The sequence below is a fragment of the Crotalus tigris genome, unplaced genomic scaffold, assembly GCF_016545835.1.
Source record: "Crotalus tigris isolate CLP2741 ecotype Arizona unplaced genomic scaffold, ASM1654583v1 scf7180000024437.13266115, whole genome shotgun sequence".
NCBI classification, from domain to species: Eukaryota; Metazoa; Chordata; class Lepidosauria; order Squamata; family Viperidae; genus Crotalus; species Crotalus tigris.
In genome coordinates this window covers 8024011-8044717 of record NW_024100606.1, presented here as the reverse complement: position 1 = coordinate 8044717, position 20707 = coordinate 8024011, and the positions used below count along the sequence as shown (strand labels likewise).

The 20707-nt window shown below is 36.2% G+C and overlaps 1 protein-coding gene across 1 annotated transcript in view; it reads left to right on the top strand.

The window, feature by feature from the left end:
* Window positions 1-20707, top strand: part of SPAG6 (sperm associated antigen 6) — a 60563-nt gene that overhangs the window by 18274 nt on the left and 21582 nt on the right. The window contains exons 3-6 of the mRNA XM_039331651.1: window positions 5807-5973; window positions 12433-12616; window positions 17338-17543; window positions 18683-18856. Of these exons, the coding sequence (XP_039187585.1) occupies window positions 5807-5973; window positions 12433-12616; window positions 17338-17543; window positions 18683-18856 (731 nt within the window). The remainder of the gene's footprint in view (window positions 1-5806; window positions 5974-12432; window positions 12617-17337; window positions 17544-18682; window positions 18857-20707) is intronic.

Genomic DNA, 20707 nt, shown 5'->3' with positions numbered 1-20707 from the left:
AAACAGAGCACAACAATGATAAAAACTGTCTTGAATGCATTTGGGTCAATATAAAAGGGGGGGGGGGAGAAAATGACATTGCCATTGGTGTATACTACAAGCCACCCAACCAAACAAAGGAAATAGATGAACTTTTTGCTAGTCAGCTAACTAAGGTATATAGGAAGCACATCACCATAATAATGGGGGACTTTAACTACCCTGACATCAACTGGGAGACAAACTCTGCACTAAATGGAAGATCAAACAGGTTCCTGGCAAACCTAGCAGACAACTTTGTCTCCCAAAAAGTAGAGAAGGGAACTAGAGGATTAGCCATTTTGGATCTAATTCGCACTAACAGAGATGAAATGATAGAAGGTGTTGAAGCCATAGGAACCTTGGGAGGAAGTGATCATGCAATATTGGAATTCAACATTATGGAAGCACAGGCAATAGAACACAGTCAAACTACAGTCTTGGACTTCAAGAGAGCTAATTTCAATAAACTTAGAGAGGGCTTGGGAAGTATTCCATGGATGAGAATCTCAAGGGGAAAACAACTCAAGAAGCTTGGGAAATTTTGAAAAATGAGATAATAAAAGCCCAGTCTAGCACAATACCAACAAAGAGGAAAAATAACAGCTCTCAAAAGAAACCAGCATGGCTGCATAAAGAACTCTCTGACAAATTGAAAGATAAAAAGGACAAGTATAGAAAGTGGAAAGAGGGGCACATAACTAAGTGAGAATATCAGCAAATAGCCCAAGCCTCCAAAGATGAAGTGAGGAAAGCCAAGGCTCAAAATGAACTAAGGCTTGCGACCAAAGTCAAAAATAACAAAAAAAAAAGCTTCTTTCAACATGTGAAAAACAAGAAAAAAGTGAAGGAAATGATTGGTCCATTAGTGGGTGAAAGAAGGTGCAAGAAGGTGATAAGCAACAGGGAGAAAGCAGAACTATTTAACTCGTTTTTTGCATCTGTCTTTACACAAGGGAAAAAACAGACCAACCTATCAAAAATAGTGCCATAAAAAACAGAATAGAAACACAAGTTAAGATAAGCAAGAAAATGGTAAGTGAGCACCTGTCCAGCCTACACGAGTTCAAATCACCAGGACCAGATGGATTACATCCCAAGGTTCTCAAGGAACTGGCAGATGTGATCTCAGAACCACTGAACTATATTTTTCAAAGATCCTGGAGCACTGGGGAACTACCAGAGGACTGGAAAAAAGCTGATGTAGTTCCCATCTACAAAAAAGGGAAAAAAATGGACCCAATCAGCCTAACCTCAATACCTGGAAAAGATAATCAAACATGAATCAGCGAACACCTAGAGGCAAACAAAGTCATTACTAAAAGCCATCATGAGTTTGTCAAAAACAGATCATGCCAGACAAATTTTATTGCATTCTTTGACCAAGTGACAAAATTAGTGGATCAGAGGAATGCTGTGGATATAATTTACTTGGACTTCAGTAAGGCATTTGAAAAAGTAGATCACAACTTGACAAGATAGAAAAATGTGGGGTAGAAAGCACCACCACCAGATGGATTTGTAGCTGGCTGACCGGCCGTACTCAGCGTGTGGTCCTTAATGGAACCGCATCTACATGGAGGGAAGTGTGTAGAGGGGTGCCCCAGGGCTCTGTTCTGGGCCCAGTGCTCTTCAACATCTATATCAATGATTTGGACGAGGGGATAGATGGAGAACTCATCAAATTTGCAGATGATACCAAGCTGGCAGGAATAGCCAACACTCCAGAAGACAGGCTTAAGATACAGGAGGATCTGGACAGACTTGAACACTGGGCGCTATCTAACAAAATGAAATTCAATGGTGAAAAAAGTAAGGTTCTACATTTAGGAAAGAAAAACCAAATGCACAGGTATAGTATAGGGGGTACCTTGCTCAATAGTAGTAACTGTGAGAGGGACCTCGGAGTCCTAGTGGACAATCACCTAAATATGAGCCAGCAGTGTGCTGCAGCTGCCAAAAAGGCCAACACAGTGCTAGGCTGCATTAACAGAGGGATAGAATCAAGATCATGTGAAGTATTAATACCACTTTACAATGCCTTGGTAAGGCCACACTTGGAATACTGCATCCAGTTTTGGTCACCACGATGTAAAAAATATGTTGAGATTCTAGAAAGACTACAGAGAAGAGCAACAAAGATGATTAGGGGACTGGAGGCTAAAGCATATAAGGAATGGTTGCTGGAATTGGGTATGTCTAGTTTAATGAAGAGAAGGACGAGGGGGGACATGATAGCAATGTTCCAATATCTGAGCATCTGCCACAAAGAAGAGGGTGTCAAGCTATTTTCCAAGGCGCCTGAAGGCAGGACAAGAAGCAACTGGTAGAAACTAATCAAAGAGAGAAGCAACCTAGAACTAAGGAGAAACTTTCTGACAGTTAGAACAATTAACCAGTGGAACAACCTTCCTCCAGAAGCAGTGAATGCTCCAACACTGGAGGTTTTTAAGAAGAGACTGGACAGCCATTTGTCCGAAATGGTATAGGGTTTCCTGCCTGAGCAGGGGGTTGGACTAGATGATCTCCAAGGTCCCTTCCAACTTTACTATTATTATTATTATATTGAAGTTTTATGATTTAAGTTTTTAATTTTTAAACTATAGAATATCTATAACTAGCAGTCTAAGAATGCGTTTGCATAATGTATTAAGTTTTTAGCGATGCTTGTTTTGTTTGTGACTTATTGTATGTATAATTTGGAATATCATGGAATGATAGAAAATAGGATTCATTCATTCATTCAATTTTATAGCTGCCCATCTCAAACCAGTAATTCTGGGTGGCAAACAATCATAAGAACAATTAAATATAAAAAAAGAAAAGTAAATGCTAATGTTTAATTGAATAAAAAACACTTTTGATTAGGGGTGGATGTATCATATAAACATAGGCTTATACCTAGGGTGGGACTTGAACTCACAGTCTCCTGGTTTCTAAGCCAGTACTTTAACCATTATACCAAATGGAACTTATTCTTAATAAAAGGAAGTAAAAAATATTAGAATTGTGTATGCATATCCCATCTCCAATGCTTGTAAAAAATATTAGAATTGTGTATGCATATCCCATCTCCAATGCTTGTACATCATGTTGCCTTCTGTGTGCAGATCACAAAATGATATGAGTCAAATTTGTTGCTGCAATTTATAATAATATCAGGGTCAAATGGGGTATCATATGAGCAATAATTCAAGGGATGTGAAGTTGGACAAGCCCAAATAGCAGATATGTCCTTCGTGTGGAAATCTAACAACTTTCACAAAGCATCTGAGACACACTAGTGGGCATGGAATATTATTATAAGAGGGTTTTCAGAAGTCATCAGTGGGAGGGATATGAAATGACTAATCAGATGATTATAATCATAGTTTTAAAATGCATTCATGACTATAAGTTATGTGTAGTTAATTAGACAATGGGGATTTCAGTGATCTAGGGCTGTATTTGCAATACAAAAGTCCCATGTTACTTGATGCGTAGGATGCAAAATTGAAGCACATCACTGTTTTGTTTCTGATAGGTAAGACACCAGATATTTACAAACTGTGGATAAAGGAGTGATGGTTCTCAGCATCTATTATTAAAAAAAGAATTTGCTTTGGTAAATAAAACAGTCTTACTTAGCTTTCATGGCTACTGAGTTTGATAGCTCTCACCTCCAAGTGTTTAATTCTTTAAGAAATAGCAAACTAGTGAATTTCACATATGTTATGGAAGTGTATTCTTTTTCCTGAATCTCCTGCAAATCAACATAGTTGTTTTCAGTGCTTTTTTTGTAAGATAAAAGGTGCCGGAACTCCCATCTTGTTAATCTTTTATTTACCTTTCGCACATAGTCAATCACGGTCCACACACCCATACATGTCAGTTGTGTAACAATACATAATGGTCGTCGCCCGCAGTAAGCACGCAGCGTGTGACCACATGACCAATCACAAGCCGAGCAGTGCCCCAAGCTGAGCAGCTGGACGAAGTACGCATGCATTGGACTTGACACACAAGCAGCCCGCGTGCACCATTTTAATGATTTTGCTGCTGACATGTATACTGAACAGGGTGATTCAAGTCCTTGTGGACCAAACATCAAATTTTCAAAAGTTACTTTTAAAACTTGGAAAATCTGTCAAAAAAAGATGCCAGAACTCCAGTGAGTTCTATGACAAAAAAAAGCATTGGTTGTTTTCCTCTGACATTAACCCAAAAGAAGATATTTTCTTTCTGAAAAACATTCCCAAATAAAACATATGCCTGACTTTTATAACATGGCTGCATATTGGGCAGGTTTTTTTTCTTGATATTTAGTGATTTATGATTACTTTTAATTATGGTTATTGAATATGTTGCATGGATGCATCTATCAAGTCTATTTTTATTGTATTATTATATATTGCTAAAGTATGTGTATATGATAGGCAGTAGAGTAATATTACTCTAATAACATAATAAGTAATAACATGAGAGATCCATTTTGAGTTAGTAGCTAAGGGGCTGGAGAATGACTAGTTAGTTACTATTGCCCAGAATGTGATTCATAGGAAGTTATTAGATTTAGCTCATTTCTTTTTAGAAATGAATCACTGACCATTGAAAGATTGAAAGCAGTATACCCTGTATGTTAGCATTCAAAAAGCATTTTTATTGGCTTAAAATGGCTAAACGTTTCATCAGCTTGGAAGAACTTGGCATAGGCTATGTTTATTTTTAATTGTTTGTTCAGGCCTGTGTGTATTCAGTGCTAAAAAATAAATCATATGTCAAAGTACTTTAAGTTTGTGCAAGAGAATCCAAAAATATGATCTTTATGCAGATGAAATACAGTGTTGCATATATATTTTTGTATGTTTTCCCCATATTTCTTAGAGTGTTTAAACCAGGTTTAATGAAAGGAAGCAGCAATAACAGTATATATTGGTGTAGTCTACAGGTATAAATCATAATTAGGTATAATCTTTCTGGGACTAATAAACCACTGTCCCCATTTTAAAGAAAATGATGCTTATAATTAATAGTGGCAAAAATATTTAGGGTGAAAACCATTAAGAAAAGCTATATTGGAATAGGATTAACTGTTTCTATTGAAGTTCCTTTTGGTCCTATGCTCTTTGTATAAATAAACATAAAAATATGAAGTTTCGTTATAGGGTAATAGGAAGATGCCGTTTTATTGTAAGATCAAATAACAAGCTAAACATAAAGTCAATGCATGTATGTTTAACTGATACTTTTAAAAGTATAAAAATTGTGTCTGTCATTGTTATTATCATTTTCCTTCCCACATCTTTAATAACCCAGAAGACAGTAAAATGATTTTACAATGCAATAAATCCATAATTTCAGGAAGTTGGGCCACTTCTCTCTTTGGTTTCCAAGAAACAGCACTGATGCTCCAAAGGTCTTTCAGAACCATGGAGGCTAGAAATCCGTGCTTATCCATCACTGAGAGTCCCTGTTCCAAGGAAGTATCTTCTGGAATTTGGAATAGGGCAGCTTTAAAAAGTATGTGGAGACTTCTGTTTTTCAAACCTGCTTTGCCCCCTTGGACGATTTTGTTCTTTTTACTTGATTGCTGTTTTTATATTTAGATTTGGCATCTTATAGACCTAGGGATATTTTAGTGTCCCAGTACTATCCTGGAGATGTAAAATCCACTAATCATAAATTGTGTTATGGGTAATATATAACTTTCAGATTTTCTTAATTTTAAGATTGTTATGTTTTGTATTTCAAAAATAACATTTTTCTTCTTCCTCTAATTATTCTGTGGGGTTTTTTCCTTATTATTCAGGTGTAATGGCTCTGCTGAGGCCACTGCTATTGGATGTGGTTCCAAATATTCAACAGACAGCTGCTTTGGCCCTTGGGAGACTTGCCAATTACAACGATGATCTTGCAGAAGCTGTAGTTAAAGGCGATATTCTTCCCCAGCTTGTGTATTCACTGGCTGAACAAAATGTAAGGCATAAACACACAGTGTTAAGTATTTCTTTCTCTATCAGAATTAAATCTTCTGTTCTGATTAGCTTTTAAATCATTCTTTAGATGTATGTGCTCTCATTGCTGCACCATAGAGTTTTTTTTGATAAAGAGCATTTATTATTGTGATTTAGTTGAATCGTTTTAGAAGTCTGCTTAATTATGTTGTATGTTATAACAAATAGAAAGCATGTTATTTGTAATTTTATTTATTAGACTATTATAATGATATGAAAAATTTTGCTGTATTAATTAAATGATTAGAAATATTGTGCAACTAATTGGCTACAATATGTTGTAAACCATGTATAAAACTTGCATTGTAACATACATACATAAGACACTGAAATAGTGAATTTAATGTGTCTATGTATTATATATATGTAATACATTCTTATTATGTAATCTAATAAATAATAATCTCTGCTCCTCTATACCAGGGCTTTTCAACCTTTTCACAGATTGTACCACTTTTAGGGCATGACAATATTTGAATATCACCAGTGCTTAGCAAGATGTCCAAAACTCGTTGACTTAAAAAAAAAGGGGGCGGGATTTTGGGTTTTACTGATTAGATTCATTTGTTGTTATAGAAATGGCAAGTTTATACTATTATGGAAAAGTAAAAAGTTGAGGTTCGAGGTTAAGGCTTCATTCTACTCCTTCTCCCCCTCACTTTTTCCCCCTCTTCCTCCCCACTGTGTCCTACTATTTGCTTAGCTTAGTTGCTTTTCTATTAATACATAATCCTTAAAAGGGCTCTCTTGTAGGGAGCCTGTCTTGGTCTAATTCAGACTGCAAATATAGCAGAGGAAAGTATTTTTCCCCACTCTGCTTTGTCCTGTTTTCCCCACTGGAAATGGCTGTTAGCAACACACAAGGAGGGGATACTTTCCTAAGAGCTCACAATTCAAGAATAACAATGTTTGGATTGCCAACAAAGTTCAGTTTATGACAAATCAGAACACACAATTGCTTTGTCCTTTGAACTGGGGCATTTCCAACCAAATTGCCTCTCCTTCCTTCCTTCCTTCCTTCCTTCCTTCCTTCCTTCCTTCCTTCCTTCCTTCCTTCCCTTCCCTTCCCTTCCCTTCCCTTCCCTTCCCTTCCCTTCCCTTCCCTGCTTTTTTTTAAAAACTGCCAGAGGCTCTGGGCAGAAGTGGCAGCAGGCAGTGATGGGCAGAAGCTTCACATTTTAACCCCTCCCCCCTGTCGTTGCCTCTGCGTGGCTCTCAGCTCACCTCTCCCAGGCCTGTGCATGTTTGTTTGTGTGTATGTGCGTGCATGCCTGCGAATTGGTGGGGGGGGGTCTCACTCCTAGCAGCCCTGCGCCTTCAACCTGCACCCTCAACCTGCGATGGCAAACTTCAAACTAATGAAAGCTGTTTTTTTGGAGTCCTTGTTTCTTTTTCTTAATGTGCCACCGATTGCATTGTGTCCTGCCCCCCTCAGCTCCTGCCCCCAGCCCCGTGAAAGGCTGCAAGAAGCTCCCATTGCAGCTTCTCTTCTCTCTCCCGTTCTTTTCCTCCCCAATATCACAGCATGGGGCTGCAAGGAGTGAGACCTCCCCATGCGCACACCCAGACCCACACTAACATAGACACAAACACGTGAGGCGAGCTGAGGGCCAGGCAGAGGACCTTCAGGCACAGAGGCAAGGACAGGGGGGAAGGAAGGGCTCAAAATGGAAAATCTCTGCCCAGAGCCTTGGGGAGCTTAAAAAAAATGAACGTGTGAAGCGCTTAGAAGGCAGTCACTTTCCCAGCTCCTTCCTTCTTTCCTTCTTTCCTTCCTTCCTTCCCTGCTTCTCTTTCCTTCCTCCATGCTCAGGAAGGGATGATGGGACGGGGAGAGATTGCCAGCACTGCTGTTGGTCATGCTGCCGCCAACCATCACTATCCCACGCAGGCAGAGGCAGTCCCGGTGAAAGGGAAGCCTGGTGGCCGCGAGGCTAGGTCAGCAAGCGGGCATGGTGCTGATTTACTAGTGGGGGCCATCAAAGCTGGAACGCACTCAGCCTTAGATCCACGGGGCAGCCCTGGAGCCAGTGAGGGCCCTCCTGCCATCTCTGCCCGCCCCCTGGGGGTGCACAGAGAAGGCAGCGAGCGTGTGAGTGCTGCATCTTGGGGGAAAGGGAAGCACTTCTCCTGCCTCTTTTCTTTCTCAGTGGTCAGCAGGGATGATCAGTAGGGATGCCGGGCGCTTGTCGCCTCCTCTTCATGCGCCCAGGGGGTGGGATGGGGGCAGCCCCTCGCTTTGCTTTCCCACCAAAACCTCCTTTTATATCCTCTCCTCTCTCCCCGCTTCCTCCTTTTCACTTCAGGGCATCTCCAGCTTCCAAAAGCACCAATCAGCTGGAGCCTGGCGCTGATCCTGGGGCTTCTGCCAAGCCCCGATAGCCCTGCAGCTCCAGCTGTCTCTCCCCCAGGCTTGTGTGGCACTGCCGCCACTTCAGCTCATTCCTCTTCCCCCCTGCTACCACTTCTCTAGTATGGTTGCGTACCACCTGCCAGGTGCCAAAGATGGTATGTGTACCACCAGTTGAAAAGCCCTCCTCTATACCATAAAACCCTGAATGGTGTTCAACTACCTAGGGCTAGCTTTGCCCTGAATTGCTATATTTGGAAGTCCTCTGGCCATTTCTTTGTAAAAGGTAACTTGGCAGAAAGAAGGCAAACAATTGTTTCTTTATGGGCTTTAACTCAAAGAAAGATATGAAAGAACCTGGATTTTTTTACTATGTTGTTCATGATCATTTCATCTACTCTCTTTCCATATCAACCATCTTGCCTTCCTTGACAAACAACAAAGGTGGAAAGCTGCTTATTCTAGCTCTCTTCTTTAAATGGATTCTCTTTCTTTCTTTCTTTCTTTCTTTCTTTCTTTCTTTCTTTCTTTCTTTCTTTCTTTCTTTCTTTCTTTCTTTCTTTCTTTCTTTCTTTCTTTCGGAATACATACCATCCATCATGCCAGAGGACAAAAGTTATGGTAGTGTTTTTTTATTACTAAGATAACTTCCACCTAGCTATCAGTTCATTCCAAATCTTCAGAAACTTTTTTGTACCACATTTGCAACACTCAGTATTTCCCCTCAGCAACTCAGCCATATTACCTCAAACTGACAAATGGAGAAATGCAAACATTGGTATCCAGATAACACCCTTCTTTTGGTCTTTGTTGTTACTTTGTTGATCTTATTTTTATGATAAGAAAAAATTATCATTAAAAAAAATAAAATGGTGGTACATTGACTTCAGCAGAAAGAGTTAAGCAGATGGAATGAGGTAAGAGTATCTACAATGGGAAACTGCCTGCTTCCAGCTTCAGAATTAACTCTGCAAAACTTAGTTCAATATAGCAGAATTGCTAAAAAGTTCCATGATGAGACCATGGGAGCAGCTCCAAATAGAATAATAGAATAGAATAGAATAGAATAATAACTTCTTTTTGGAATTAGGAATACAAAGAATTATCCCTTATTTGAATGCTATGAATCCTGTTCTAGTTTGATTTTGATTTTGTAATAATTTATGTATTTGATTATGAGTTCTCCATCTCTGCATTTTCCTTTGCTTAAGAATTTTCATCGTCCTGGGTTATTATAACATTCTGACCAATGGTGAATTATTGCTGTCTTCAGTTTGCTATTTAGATTAGTGATTCTGTAGAATGATAAAAACTAAGATTGAAAACATACATTTAAAAATTAATGTTAAGCCAGCTGCTCCTATTCTGGTGGAAACAGAATTTGTATGAAAAAAAATAGAATCTAGCAAAGGAAAAGCAATTATGAAAGAATCAGGACTGGTTTGCATTCATGCCATTGGTTCTGAAGCTTGTTGAGTATAAATTATTATTTGTGTATTTTATTTTAGACTTTAAATATTTTGAATAATAACAGATATAATCTATTGGGAATTTAGCTTTTTATGCACCAGTAAAATGAATGGAGACCATATAGGCTAACATTCCAGATTTCACTCATTGATATTTTTAAAAAGACCTTCAAAACATGACCTTATACTTAAAACATAATTATCTGGAAGTAAGAATCTGCATGCTTTTTGTACACATATAAGCACATGCTATTATTGCTCTGTAATTATTGTTCTTTCAGCAGAAATCAAATATAACAATGGTTGTATTTTTCCGCTTTTAAGTCCTAGTTCTTAAACTATTCTTTGAAGATTTTTCTATTATTGTTTGAAATTTAGATGCTTGTTTTGATCAAATTTATGTTCTGAACAAATGCCATTTCCTACTTTCATTTTAACTGTTAACTTGATTATAATTTTTCCAAGACTTGTACTTCTCAGTTGTGCAGTACTGAATTTCACCTTCATAATTCTCATTCAGCATAATTTTTGGATTTGCTAACTGAAAGTTATAGGATTTGAGGATTATTACATTTGAGAGCAACCAGATATGGAAAGGCTAGTCAAGTAAATTCATGATTATCTTTACCTTTTTGGTATACATGCATTTTGGTAATATAACATTTTTAATTTAGTATGTACATTTCCAATCTAATGCATATTTTTTTTGATTCTCTTATCTGTCCACTGTCCTGCCCTTTTGCATGATGAAATTGATGCCCTTTCTCCCCCCACATATACAGTTGCCTGCAAAAGTTAAGCCGCCTAGTCAAATTATATATTATAGTGGAACTTTAAATGAACAGAAGTTGGTACAGAGTTAAACACACATTTTTTCTGAAAAATTTGAATGCATATTAACTATATGAGCTCCAAAATAAAAAGTGCATATATTATGGCAGATGTAAAAGTTTGAATACACTTTCACTCACTGCTCTGCAACTACTATGTTTGCACAAAAAGCAGCTAATTTTTTTTCTTATAATCAGCTGGGAATTTTTCTGTTTTTGCTTTGTAATGTTTCCTTGCAGCATTCTTCTAGTTAGAAATCCTTCATCACATGATGAAAGGCAAACCTGTGATAATCTATGCTTTACTTCACATATTATACATCCATCAGAAATTACTAAGGACAAATGTGATATGATCAAAGAGGATTCTTCTTGGATAAATTAATTGCAGTGCTCAATCTATTAGCACATAAAAGCCAAGAATGAAGAATGGGAAAAGTTTTACTTGGCTGTTATGGGAAGCTAGATGTTGTCCATCCATCACTTTTGAACACAAAAGTTGAAAAGATTCATTAAGACCATTGAACCAGCCCCTGCTCTATGCAGAATTCCAAATTAAAACAAGCACAACAAATTACTTGTTATTGATGCAGTGAATGAGAGCCCTCTCTGGGTGATTGATTCTACTTTTCAACTCTTTTTACTATTAGGAAGTTTTTCCTAACATTTAACAGGATACTTTGTTTCCTCTGACTGAAGTGCATTATTCAGAATCATGCATTATTGGACATTAGAGAACAGGGATTGGTCTTTTGGCTAGTACCCCTCCAGATTTTTTTCTAACAAGACCAATTCCCACAATTTTTCTTTCGAAGACAGTTTCCTTTACCTTGATTATGGTTGTTCCATTCTCTGAACTCAGATATAAATGCTACAGGATAAGATTTCATTCCTAGTTTTATTACAAAGTATGTGTGCTCTTTTAAGAACACATATTGAGGAACAAAGATCCTATAAATTAAACTTGATACTTAATGTAAATGAGACAAAATATTTCTCTTTTACTATTTTAGTGTGTGCATGCCAGATAATTTAGCCACTGATTCATGCATTAGTAACTTTATATATTGAATATTGTATTGTTGGATTATATTATTCAATGTGGACCTGTCTTTTTGTAGAGAAACTACAGTTTATGCAATGTGCAGTGGCAAAATTATTCTGTAGTACATATGTATAATACCAGTTTTGAAATAATTGCACTGGCAATTTGCTGCCAAAGGTTTAAGGCTTTGTTATTATTCTACAAAAAAATTACTTTGGATCAGGATTCCCGAGAAAGTGACATTATTTCATGGACATCTGCTTGATCATTACAAGTATCAGAAGCCTTCCTGATTACATCTGTTCTATAGACTCTTTTTACATAGAAAGCCTTTGTTATTGTTGTTGTGGTTCATTCACTGGAACACCCCTTCAACAAAAAAACCCTCTGCTGACTTTGCTGCTTAGGCACATTATTAAAAAAATATTTTTATTTAATTTGACAATAAAAAATCAAAGGGTAATTTTTATATTTGAATTGGATTTTTATATTTTGAGCTTACATTGTTTTTCTATTGTAATAAAATGTATTTTTAATTTTATACATCATGGGGAAGCATGCCATAACAGGTGGCGTATAAGTATGTTAAATAAATTTATTTATTTATTTTTCAAATTTGGATACTGCCCTTCTCACACACAGATTTAGTTGATTCATTTCTTTTCAGTCATAAGACTCCCTGGTTAAATAATTGCAATTTATTCTAATCTTTTCTGTACTTCTGTAGCGTTTTTATAAGAAAGCGGCTGCATTTGTATTACGTGCAGTTGGAAAGCATTCTCCTCAGCTTGCCCAGGCAATAGTGGATTGTGGAGCACTGGATACACTGGTAATTTGCTTAGAAGATTTTGATCCTGGGGTGAAGGAAGCTGCATCCTGGGCCCTTGGTTATATAGCAAGACATAATTCAGGTAAGAGACTTCTTAACATTTTAGGATGCATCAAGTATTTACATTATGAAACCCCACACAGAAAATAGGTAATGGGTCTTAACTCCTATATGAGCAAATAAACATGGATAGTATGTATCAGATTTAAGAAAAGCAAATGGAATATAATGACTGTGTATGAATATGTGCTTGGTTCAAATTTAGCTTCTTTCTAAAAAGGAGAATAATGCTGCCCGTTTTACAATATTGTTGTAAAAACTGCTAGAAAAAAATACATATTGAAAAAGTGGCATGAAATAATGTTGGGTTACTGGCAAAAAGTAAAAAATAGGCACAGTTGAAATTCCACCCTTTCTTCTGATCCTCTTGTTTGTAATGCTCATATATTTTATTTTCTGTAAACAAAGACATAAGGACGAGAATGGAACTCTTTGTGATTCTAGCATCAATATAAATGCTAATTAGGAATATAATTTCTTGACCAGTACTGCTGTAATGTAGACGTTAAAATAACTGGTTGATTTTTAAGGGAGGAATAACTATGCATTTTTTATTCTGCATTTCAAATTACAGATTCTCTACAGCACAACTCCCTAACAGTTACCAAATATTCTCAAGGAAAGCATTGCCAGGAGACTTGATTAGCCTATTTAATACCTCTATTTTTCTTGTTAAGTATACTTAGAAACCAGAAAGGATAATATAATTTGAGAAAAAGGGATACATTTCAAATAACACCTTTCAGCTCTTCTATATTATTAATCTTTTATTTGTAAAAATATTTAAACAAACTAGGGACAAAATAATGAGGGTTTTTTTGTAAAAGAAAAGGGGATTTATCTAGGGCAAAGAAAATATTGGTTTACAACCCCCCCAAAGAGATATGGAATAGATTTCTATCTTGTACATCATTCTAGTTTATAAATGGCAAAGACGAAGACAGAGTAAAATACTTGTTACAATGAATTTGTAAATTACCAGGACATGCTTCTGGAGAGCAATGTTTCTTCTCCCATCATGAAGCAATTGTAGATTCAGACACGCAGAGAACCTGTGACCATGGAAACAGTAATACAAAGTGCACAAAATTGACCACACAGCAGATCAGGGGAATAGTTCCTCTCCCTATCACAATAGTCCTTGATTTTGAATTATATCAAAAGGAGCATAACAAATCACTAAACATTTCCTTGAAGTGTCCCAATTAACAATTGACAGCTAGTGTGCAGAAGACACATAACTAATAAAAAAGCTAACTGAAAACTAATCAGCATAGCTACCAGCACTGTAAACTTCTTAGGGAATAAGGCACATCTTGAAGTTCAAAGGAAGACAGCCACCATGGGGGTTAAATAGTTTCCATATACATCTGGATTCTAGGCCAAGAGAGTAATTCCTAACTCCTTGACCTACCTGATCTTGATTTAGCAGAAACTGAATTCAAGATGGCTACATAATAAAACAAGGCAGGATACATTAACAAAATGTTACAGTGTATTCCTAGTCTCTAGTCAAGGCTATAAATCATCCTGGAACAAAAGTCACAATAGGTGGTTCAGAGACTGAAGATGGGCAAATTAATGTTTTGAAGTTTTTAATATTGTTTTATATGAAGAGGAATCAGCTTTCGGTTGCAAGTGTTTTAATGGCTAATGATCTATGATATATTAAAATAATGAATGGGTGAAACTAAGATTTTTGAAGAATAGGAGTTATAAAATATTTTAAGGTGTGTTAGATTTATTGTAGTATTTGTGTTTGGTATTTGCTATTATTTTGGAAATTATTTGTGTTTTGGTAACTTGCTATTACAGGACCTAGAGACTAAAAAACAAAGTTAGTTTAAGAAACCAGAGATAGTCTTTACTATCCAGTCTTGTCCAATCATGTGCTCTAATACCAGAAGACTTAATTGGGGAGGGGAGGGGGTGTCATTCCTTGATCTAAGCATTACAAAGCAGAAAATGGAATTCTAGGAAATTAAAAAGGAAAAGTTTCTTTCTTATTTTATTTCCATATAGACATTTTTGTATAGGGAGGCAAATTTAACCATTTATGGTAAATATATCTTAAGTGTAACATCTTTTTAGGATTCTTTATTATAAAATGTTAACTCTTTGGTATGCCAATTTTCCTTCTCCCCTCCTTAAAACTTTAGTGACTTTATTTTATTTTTCTCAGCACACACTGCATTTTGTATCTCCCTAATGTTTACTTTTCTTGAAGGCTATTTGATTTCTATTTTTTGATATTTGATATTGTTCTCTTACTGTAGCAGTAAAAATAGTTCTCCATATCAAATTAGTTTAGTATACAAAAATGACATCCGTAATACTGAACGATTCTACGTTTCAAAATCTGTAGGCTTGGCTATCCCAATTCATGTCTGAGGAAATGGTAGAAACTATTTTTTAATATCTATCTATCTATCTATCTATCTATCTATCTATCTATCTATCTATCTATCTATCTATCTATCTATCTATCTTACCACAGGTTTTGCACAGGTTTTCTATCTGCTTCTTTTATTTAAAATTGTTCTTTATATAGAAGTCTTCTGTGCCTTTCCTCCAATCAAGAATTAATTCACACTGCTAGATTCTTTTCCCCTCTTTTAAAAGGTTTTTTAAAAATAATCTTTTGTTTGCCAACCAGGTTGAGATAGTTGGGTGACAGAAAAAGGAGAACTCTTTCTGTTGTGTGATAAACAATGTACAAATAAACTCTACACTCTTTTTTTAAAATGAAAAATGAACATTTAGATTTGTTATTTTGGCAATTTTATGAGATTGCTCTATAGATTTGAAAAAACAAAAGGCGCTTTAAGTCCCACCATGCTTTTTAAACATTTGGTTCCTCACTGTAGTTAGACATCATGTTAATCATATTTTTACTTAAAAACCAACTTAAATGCATGAAAAGATGAGATCTAAAGAACACTTAAAATGTAACTGTAAAGGTTTGTTTTTAACAGAACAGCAATTAATCTCTGTGAAGTTCTTAATGCAAATTCTATGGCTAATTAGTTTATGATCTCTTTTTAGATTTTAAAAAATGATTATTATTCAACCTCTTTATAGTAATATAGTTACTGTGAAATAGTTATATAGTTCATAGTTATATGAAATTTGTTGCTAAGAACTTGGGGGAGAATCTTTCATTAAAATGATTTTACTTTTTTGCTGAAATTTCTTTCAGTTGATTTGGATAGTATTTTATTATTAACTTTCAAGATGGATTATAAAAGGAATTTGGGATATCTTTCTTTTTCACGAGGCTTATACATTAAATAAATTATGTGTCTACTGCTATATCAGGTATATTTTACTGAGGGAAAATACTTTGTAAACACACACCTACAATACCCAAACAGCTTTTATGACAAATAGCATATTATTTAGATATGTGACAGAGTGTCATATTGGAAATAAAGTAGGGTAAAGTTGTAAATGGAGCAGGGATTTAGATCATGACAAAAATGTATTACAATGTAACAATATAAATATATCAACATCTGCATTTCAATTATGCAAGCTGAGAAGCAAATTTTATCATAGGTAAATTTATGTTAGCACACTATATGAAAATTAATGAATATATACAACGTAATACATGAGTAAGTAGATGTGGAGAATCAGTTTGTGGGCATTACCCCCCCCCATTAAGAAAGTTCTGCAGAAAGCCTTGATTGATGAACTGTAAATGCAAAATCAAAGTTGGGCTCTTGAATTAGGAGAGCTATTTGTTGCCATGGCAATGCAAGGCAGGTTAAATGTTAAAGATAAGAGACTATGTGCATAATAAGGAGAAGACCTAACAAAACCTTATTTAAGAACCTATAATAGCCCATTTGAAATTAATGGGACTTGTGCTCATTTTTCATCATCTGCAAAAATAGTCCATGCCCTAATACTTTGTTTGCTATCCAGTAATTTTTTACTTCACTATTGAAGTTTAAGGATAAATATGTTGGAAGAAGGGTAATAAATATTTGATATAATGGAGTCTGTATCAGTTATTGTGGATTTTTGTGTTAAGATCTTGCCATGGTGGCTTAATATAAGTAATTGGCCATGGTGGCTTAATGTAACTGTCTGTTGCAGTGATTTAATGTAGAGTAAGACCAGTAGTTTACTGATAAAAAGGTACTATTAAAATATATGTTAGTGTTCAGAATTAGCAAGGTAGATCTTTGAATAAATGGTGATAATGTCACTTATAATGAAATTAAAAATCAGTGTAATTCAGGCCTGTTGTTTTTCACTTTGTATGAGCAAGGCAAAGACTCTGCAGTCTATATTAGATTTGTGGAGAAAGAAGACACATTTAGGCAACTTGGCTTTTCTTTATTGTTAGCAATGCAAAAGCTGCTTGCTTATTGATCAGTGCAACAGTCAGAGTTTAAACAGCTGACATCTGCTTACTCTTTTTAAATGCACACATGTATGCACATGTACGTGCGCACACACACACACACACACACACACACACACAGGATAGCAAGTCATTTCAGTCTAAGGTACCTCAAATGTGTACATGTAAATGGTCTATCTATTGACCTGTATTGTTTTCAGCTGAGGACTGGTCCACATGGTTATGAAACTTGAAGGGCTGATTTGAAATGCAGATGTCCAGATACCAGAACTCCCCCCCTCTCTCTTGCTGTATCTGTCAAGGTGAAAAATGGCTTGTACAAGGGTCAGTCATCCATATTCACTTAATTACTTTCATTGAACCAACAGAACTGTCACAGGCTGTGGTGGATGCTGGAGCTATTCCTCTCTTAGTCCTATGTATCCAAGAGCCAGAGATTGCTTTGAGAAGGATTGCTGCTTCAGCACTGAGTGATGTTTCAAAGCATTCTCCAGAATTAGCGCAGACTGTCGTAGATGCTGGGGCCATTGCTCACTTGGCACAGATGATCCTCAATCCTGATGCCAAATTAAAGGTACTTCCCAAACTAATTTTCCTTTTTTCCAACTGAGAACACGATTAGTATATTGGAAAAACTGTATTAATCCTCAATGAACTTTTTTTTCAAAAATATGCATTGCTAACTTGGATTGGAACAAAGGGGAGATCTGGCTGTTTAATGTGACTGTGTTATAGTATGTATGGGGTAATAATAGTTGGTGGATAAGAAACAGGACAATTCTTTGATATGGAGATTATTTGGATTCTCAGCAATGAGATACAGATTTGTAGCAGTTATCATCAAGAGCTTTTCTGAATTCCAGAAAACTCATTTGTTATAATGGATTCAATATGAGTAATTTATAAAGTGTTAAACATTATGTTTGCCCTTTTTTGTGTTTTTAACAATAAAGCCATACTCCACAATATTTTGTTTTGGACACTCAATTTATTTCAGTGACATGCACCCTTGAATAAGTCAGATAAGTGTCATACAGTAGGTACAAGCCTCCAGATTTTTAATAATGTGCTCCAGGAGGATCTTTGGCTTATAGAAAATTGTGCACAATAACAGTGGATACTATCTAAAATTACTTAAACTCTTTTTGTCCTGTGTACAGTTTTTTTTTGGGGGGGGGGCAGTTAAAAGTCAGTGATTTTTTTTTCACAAAAAGCAACAGATTTATACAATATTTATTTCAAACTTTGTAAGCTATATAGTTGATGAAGATCTGTATGGTCTGTCCTAATAAAAAGAAACAATATTTTAAAGTGTATGGATTTTTTTAAAAAAGCAATAAATAGCATGCGTTGGCTTCTGTTTTGAATTGCTAGAAATTACATTTCCTAATTACAATATTTAGTTTATTTCTTTAAAAGAATTACATAGCTGTCCGTTTATGTACTATGATCCTGAGTGGATCTATAAAAAATCAAAAATCCATAAAACTAGTTAAAATAGGTTCACTTAACTAAGAAAAATTTTCTTCCAAGTAAATATATATGTTTCCTATTGGAATTTTTTTTAATTTTTATCATTTTTTTGTTTTGAAATTATATATTTTGAGGGGGGTAATGCCTTCACAATTTGAAAGGGAGTTTTCTGTCTTTTTTTTGATTGCTTTGTCTATATACCCAACAACCATTTATAAAACATTCATTCTTATTTACCAGCGTCAGGTGTTGTCAGCTCTTAGCCAGATAGCAAAGCACTCTGTGGATCTGGCAGAAATGGTGGTTGAAGCAGAAATTTTTCCTGTTGTACTCACGTGCCTGAAGGACTCTGATGAATATGTCAAAAAAAATGCTGCAACTCTAATTAGAGAGATAGCAAGACATACTCCTGAGGTAAACCATGTGAATATAAATAAGGTCATGATGTTTGTATATAAGTGAATATGTTTAAATGTGTATGTGTGCATGCCTATGAGTACACAAACACGCATCTATAAATGACATATAGATATGCACAAGATCTTCAGTATTGTTCTACAGTACAATTAGGCAAAGCCCTTATTGCTTTTAGTATAAATAAAAAAGAAATGTTTTTGCTGTTTTGGGGCATGAAAGGCTATACAAATATGTAAGAAAAATCAAAATGGGCAAATCAGCTTTTTTATTGGTGGATATTAGTATATCAGAAATATTTAATGGTTCAGCTATATGGGATAGTCTATACAAATTAATAATGAAGTATAAAGCATCCCTTCACTGCGATTCAGAGTACAGTGAACAAAATGAAGAAATTCCTGTTTATTTAACATTGTGTTGGATGTTCTGCTAGGTTCAATTGCTCTTGAACATGGCAAACACATTGGATTTTTAAAAGAAATTTCCTTAGTAAGATGATGATCATTGGGTTGTCTTGAAAAATGCCTCTATGATCTGAACTGGAAATCTTTAAATAATGGCCATACTGCTGAGCAGATCCAAATGGGACATAACCTGTGAACTGTGAAGATTGCCAGAGTAGTAGAAAGAAGATTGACAAAGAAGAAATCACTAGAAGATGATTTCGTAGTGAGATTTTGTGGCTTAAATTAATAAAAAGCTCCTTATAATGAGATCCTAGTGGGCTGTAAGTGTATTGGAATAAATTACACATCCCATAACTATTTCTTTCCAACTCTGAAATAACTGGTTTGCTGGTGTTAGTAAATCAGGAGAAGATATTTTACCCCACAAACCTTTAATAGTTTACGAGGCACAGCTTCCTAATTGTTAGGCACCACATTATATGCTCAGAAACAACCAACTCAGCTCAAGGGCTTATATTGGGTTAAAAGAATGAAATGTATTGAGGAGTATAAATTCTCCCCTTCCCCTTCGCGTGGTTCCTGGACTCTTACAACCCACTAGGATCTCATTATAAGGAGCTTTTTATTAATTTAAGCCACAACATCTCACACCGAAATTCAATATCCTCATTATCTCAGGTGCTTCAGGGCTTGAGGGTCCCCTATCCCTTGCCGCCCACGGACCCTGAAGGAGATATTGCGAGTCGAATGGGAATGAAAGGCGAAGGAGGTAGGAGGATGTGGGGAATCGCCGCTGCCGTCTAAACTTCCTTTGTGCCGCAGAGCCCGGTCTCCGCAGGAGTCCTCGCTGTGCGTCTAAAAGCCCTGATATTTGAAACGGCGGTGGTGGGGGAAGGGGCCGGTCGAATTGCAATCTGTCGCAGCCACCTCTCTAACTGGTTCTGGCCGTGGGCTTCGGTGCGAGACTTTTTCGCTCTCGCCGGTATTCTGCTGGGAAGCGCTATTTTGATCTTGAGGGAATCCTGTTGATAATTTGCTTGTCAAAGGATTGCCGTACGCATTCGGCAGGCATCCTAAAGCTATTTAGCTGGCGAAACCTCTGTCACGCATAGCATTAGTTGCACAGCTCTGCAGCGACTGACTTGGCAGATGTTATTGGAAAGTGGAGAGACCTCACTACAAAGGCACCTAGTTAGTAGAGATTATAAATATTCAGACCATAATATAGCCCTCAAAATGTAGCCAGATTACTTGTTTGGCTGGTTGATGTTTAGCCTAGAGAATAGCCATTATTTTAAATGCCCAATAAATCATTCCAACAACATATATTCACTAGGATAGCTATGAAAAATAAGAACAGCCAAAGTGACACTGATGTACTAAAAGTCTTAAGAATTTTTTAAAAACAAAGTTTGATGCCAAAACCATAGGCAATGAATCT